This window comes from Nannospalax galili, unplaced genomic scaffold (assembly GCF_000622305.1).
Source record: "Nannospalax galili isolate Female #2095 unplaced genomic scaffold, S.galili_v1.0 scaffold339, whole genome shotgun sequence".
Lineage (NCBI taxonomy): Eukaryota > Metazoa > Chordata > Mammalia > Rodentia > Spalacidae > Nannospalax > Nannospalax galili.
In genome coordinates this window covers 2,376,308-2,381,904 of record NW_008344185.1, presented here as the reverse complement: position 1 = coordinate 2,381,904, position 5,597 = coordinate 2,376,308, and the positions used below count along the sequence as shown (strand labels likewise).

The 5,597-nt window shown below is 38.9% G+C and overlaps 1 protein-coding gene across 1 annotated transcript in view; it reads left to right on the top strand.

The window, feature by feature from the left end:
- Positions 1 to 5,153, top strand: part of Gzmk (granzyme K) — a 10,332-nt gene extending 5,179 nt beyond the window's left edge. The window contains 3 exon segments of the mRNA XM_008840409.1: positions 1,937 to 2,068; positions 2,774 to 3,080; positions 4,999 to 5,153. Coding sequence (XP_008838631.1) covers positions 1,937 to 2,068; positions 2,774 to 3,080; positions 4,999 to 5,153 — 594 coding nt within the window.
- The last annotated feature ends 444 nt before the right edge of the window (positions 5,154 to 5,597 follow it).

Here is a 5,597-nt window from a genome sequence, read left to right as displayed (position 1 = left end):
GAACTCACTATGTAGATCAGGCTGGCCTTGATCTCACAGAGATCCGCCTGCTTCTGCCTCCCAAGTGCTAGGACTACAGGCGTGGGCCACCACGCCCGGCCACCCTCTTCAATTTTTAAGAAAACTGATCTGTATGGATGGGTACATGTGTTCTTACTGTATTCTGCCTTGATCACTTTTTCAGGTAGTAGAGACAAAGTCTTTCATAATCCACATTGACCTCAAAGATGCAATAATTATGCCTCAGTCTCCCACATATAGGAATTGTACCCCATGCTTGGGTTAATAACTCTTTCTTTTTCTTCCTTTTTCTTTCTTTTCTTTTTTCTTTTTCTTTTTTTTTTTTTCAGTGCTGAAGATTGAGCCCAAGGCTTTGTACAACCCAAGATTGTACCCAAGGATAGCTGGGAGGTTACAAATGTACAAGTGGTAGGCAAGTGCTCTACCACTGAGCTATATCCTAAGCCCCATCCCCATTTTATACTTTAAAAAAAAATAAGGCTCAAATCGGGGGTGATTTTTTTGATAGATAGATGATAGATAGATAGATAGATAGATGATAGATGATAGATAGATGATAGATAGATAGATGATAGATAGATAGATAGATAGATAGATGATAGTAGAACGATAGATAGATAGATATAGATAGATGATAGATAGATAATAGGTAGATGATAGATAGATGGTAGATAGATGATAGTAGAATGATAGATGGTAGAGATAGGTAGATGATAGATAGATGATAGATAGATAGATAGATAGATGATAGATGATAGATAGATGATAGATAGATAGATGATAGATAGATAGATAGATAGATAGATAGATAGATAGATAAATAGATAGATAGGTAGAGATATAGAAAACATTTCTTGTTCCAGGAAAGCCATTTGAGATGGCATTCATAAACACATTGCAACAGGATATATTTGCAATATAAAAATGGCTCCATCATGTTACCAATCTAAAAAAAAATCTATTTTCATCGACTCTAAATGTAATTTTATTAAACATACAGAAAATCAATTTAATTTGGTATTACAGAAACACCGGTACCAGAACTTTGTACAGCTAAAGTGGTGAAGAAATCTTTCTTTACCTAACTTCCCAGTTCATACCCAATCAATCTCCACCATGGAATTCTCAGTGGCTTCCAGCCTTAAGGCGTCTTCATTTCAAATTAACACATATTTTTACTTTGAAGATTTTTTTTTCTTTCTTGTTGAGATCGTTCTTCTAACTGACTGGATGGGACTTTTGAGCATATGTGATTACTATGTAATAGTCCCCATGTTGCTTCAGATGAAGTCTCCACAAACAGATAAGCCAGTGGAAAAGCAAGTCCTTATCTTAGATATTTAAACGTCTGACACTGAAAAGATGCAACATTTTGGGAGCTAAAGCACACTGATAGAAACGTGAGAGTGTGTGTGTGTGTGTGTCTGTGTGTGTGTCTGTGTGTCTGTGTGCGTGTATGTACTAAATGCATTCAAATTTACATTTTAAAATGGTTAAAGTACAATACTTTGTAACATATTTTACCATAATTTTTTAAAGTCCCTTAATGCTTAGTTGGTATAAATCTGAATCCATAAAACATAGGAATATAATTTACTCTATTTTTATATAAACAAACACAACTTGGATGAAAACTTGACCTAAATCAACTAGGATTACACCCCTTTTCTCATAGTACAGTACAAACTCTGATGTTCTTTTGTAGTGTGGGGGAAGTGGGCTGAGGCAGGCTTGAAGGCAAGCCATTTAGCCCTTGATTCATAATGGAACCCACTGTGCCTCAGTCATTCCTGGCCCTAAGCAGTTTACGTCGGAGTCTGCCTTTGGTGGTGAGTGCATGTGACTCTATACCATCTCCACTTCCTGCTAGTGGATTTGGATCAGTGTGTTACTTCCATTTTCTTTGCTTTTCTAGGTTTGCGAAAGGCCACATTCTCTCTCAAAGAATGAGCCTACAAAACAAATGTTTGCGATTGAAAAATTAATACCATTCTCAAGATTTCCATTAGTTTCTACACCGCATGCTGTAGATATCATGCTGATAAAGGTAGGTGGCAGAGCCTTGCTTAGTCTCTCCAACATTCTTATATAGCATCACTCAGTTAATTAACTATGTGAAAGCATTTTGTTAGCATTCTGCATGTTTGAAGTGATTGTAATGCATTCTATAAAGGCCCATGTTACTCTCTTGGAAAGAAAAAATATTCACGAATGCATCAGAAATATGTTTATGCAAGGAAAATCAACCCTGATGCTGACATGTAAGAGAGAATTATCCCAGCAGACCCAAGGATCCACACAAAAAGCTTTTCCCCATTAGCAACTGAGAACTACAACAGTTGTTTATTCAGCAGAACCAACCAAGTGACTTCAAGGACTCGGAAGTAAGTTACAACTTAGTCTAGACCATACTCAAGGGTCCCATCCAGCAGGAAACAGCCCAGCCCACAAAGTCACGACCTATACATATCATTCCACAAAACCATCCAATACAGGGCAAAGGCCAGTCTGCTCGAGACTGGGTGGAATTCCTGCTCTGTATAAGGTCTCTCCCGAGCATCAGCTAGTTCCACAGGGAATAGAAAGCATGTTCAGAAAAGCAACAACCACAGACACAGCTGCAGGCCACCATCAAAGCATATTCAAGAGCAGAGGCTACCCTCCTGAGGCAAGGGGACCACACACCCGATGAGCAGTCTAGTAGAAAGTCACTGGGGAAGAATGATAATTTACTCCTTTTTCAACCTTTCAGCTTCACATGGCTGCAAAACTCAATAAGCATGTCCAGCTGCTCCAGCTGAGATCCAAAAATTATATTAGAGAGGGAACCAAATGCCAGGTTACTGGCTGGGGAGCCACGGACCCAGATCTGATAAACGCCTCTGACACCCTGCAAGAAGTCACTGTTCCCATCATAAGTAGGAAATGATGCAACAGCCAAAGCTATTACAAGTATAACCCTGTTATAACCAAAGACACGATATGTGCTAGAGATGCCAGAGGTCAGAAGGATTCCTGTCAGGTAAGTGTCCTCATTCAGACTGGCCTCTCTGACTGCGGTGACCTCTGCACTGTGGCCAAATTTGTTCACTGACACTAAATCCAAGGCCACATTTCTAAAACTTCATTATATACTCCTGCAGTGTTCTCTACTCTTCCTCGTCCACCAATAGGAACAGGAGGAACTTCCCCAATGTTTAAGCAGCCCTCATTAAGTGTTTGTTATTTAGACAACAAACTGTATTTGACTGCTTTTACAGTCGTCCTTAGAAGGTGGACCCACCTTGAGGTCACTATTGGAAGATACCTTACCCAAAAAAAGCCATCTTTTAAATTAATCAATAAAGAATTACTAGACCCATATTCCAGAAGCTCAAATGTCCAGCATGTTTGTTAAATAATATGGGCTGACTATATTAGACTGTGTGGGTTTCTACGACAAAATACCATAAGCTGGGAAGCTTAAAAAACACAGAAATATGTTTTTTAGGATTCTGGGTGCTGGGAAGTCCAGATAAGACAGTAGCAGATTCCGTGCCTCAGGAGGGCATTTTCTGCTTCAGAGACAGCCTCCTTTTACCCTGATCTCACAACAGAAGTGAGGAATCTATAGGGCCTCTTGATAAGTGATAAGAGCCCTAATCTCTTTCATGAGGAGTCTTGCTCCATCACCTCCCAAAGGCCTCACCTCAACTACCATCCCTTGGAATGTAGATTTCAACGTATGAATTTGAGGGCAGGAGACCCAAACACTCAGCTCGTAGGGCTAGCTGACAAAAAGACACAATCATTTTAGTTTCAAAATCTCTTGCTTATAAAAATAGTAAAAAATGGGTATACATCTTTGATGACTAATATATAGCAATATGGCTTATAAATTTGGGGGGTTGTTTGGGCTTTTGTTTTTGTTTTATTTTGTTTTTCTTTGAGACAGGATCTCCCTGTCACCCTAACTGGCCTGGAACTTGCTATATAGACCAGGCTGGCTTCTCATTCTCACAGAAATCCATCTGCTTCTGCCTCCCAAGTGCTGGGATTAAAGGTATATGCCACCACATTCAGTGGCTTACAAATTTTAAGTATTGTTTTACATTTATTTATTTATTGTATAGGGGCACATACATGTGCGCTATAGCAAGTGTGTAGAGCTCAGAGGACAACTTGAGGGAGTTTATGTCTTTTACCACCATGTGGGTTCTGGGATAGATCTCAGGTCATCAAGCTTGATGGCAAATGTCCTTACTCACTGAGCCATCTTGCTGGTCCTAGATTACTAAATTTTTTCTTAAAATTAGAGTTTAATACATCCTACTAGATTAAGCCTTACTGTGAAAGTTTATCATGACTTCAGAACTTCTTTGTGTCTATGGTACCCCAAGGCCACTGTTTCTATACAAGGTCATTAGGACTGACTGGTACTAGAAAGACCCTGTACTTTGCCACATGACCAGCAACAGGGGTAGAGTCCTCACATTCGAAAGTCAGTTCTTTGCCTCAAAGGCCACACCATCCCTCTATGACTTGTTCACTTGTGATAGAGTCCTTAGTAATCATCCCACTCAGCAAGTGCTTCTGGTGTGGTATGCCCTATGTTCAAACATATGAGGGTGAAAAAAAGTTAAGAGAGAAGACATACTCTCTGCCTTCAAGACATTTACTGTGGTGTATTTTTTTTTCTACTAGTCTCAATAACAACTTGATTTCAGGTCCACTATCACCAAAATTAAATTCACAATTTAGAAAATTTTAGTGGGTAATTTCAAACATTATACTTACTTACTCTTTGACAAACAAAGCTCAGAAGTCACTGATTACCAAAGGAATGTGTACCTACATAGACATACAAGGAGACAGAACAGAGACATAAAATGACCACAGAGACAAAATTATAGTCATAGACAGAGACACAAATAGAAAAAGACACAGACACGTGGACAGATGATCCTAGACACAAACACACAGACAACCTACACTGAGGAAGAGGCTACATCTGCAGAGGTGTCTTCCATGCCATAGTCTCTGGAGGAGGTCATAAATGTGGTATTGCCAACAAACCTGGAATCTACATCCTAGTAAGCAAGAGATACTAGGATTAGATCAAAAGCAAGCTTGCCCCATCGCATGTATATTGAGATTACAGATGATTTTCTTGCATCTGTCAGTTCTTTGCTTCTTTTTCTCATGATGTGCACATGGACCAACTTTGTCTTCAGCTGTAGCTGGACATAGGGGAAATATGGCACAGTTGGGATAAATCTCTGTGCCCTAAAGACTCATTTTGTTAAGGAACCAAGTTCTTTTTTACATGTATCAGTGGTATATATTTTTTTTTACCATGCTTATTTCATTCTAAATAAAACAAAGATGTTCTGTTCTTTTGTCTTTGTGAATATGAAGTAATATTTACCCTGATTCTACCCATACTCCCCAAAAGGCAATAAGGTAACTAACCAGACAGTAATGGCACCTCCTTTAACCAGATTTATGTTGGGATTTCTGCCAAATAATCCTAAATTACTAGGGTTTTTTTTTTTTCAGTTGTGTCAAAAATGTTTAAGGGCCTTTTAATATGTTAA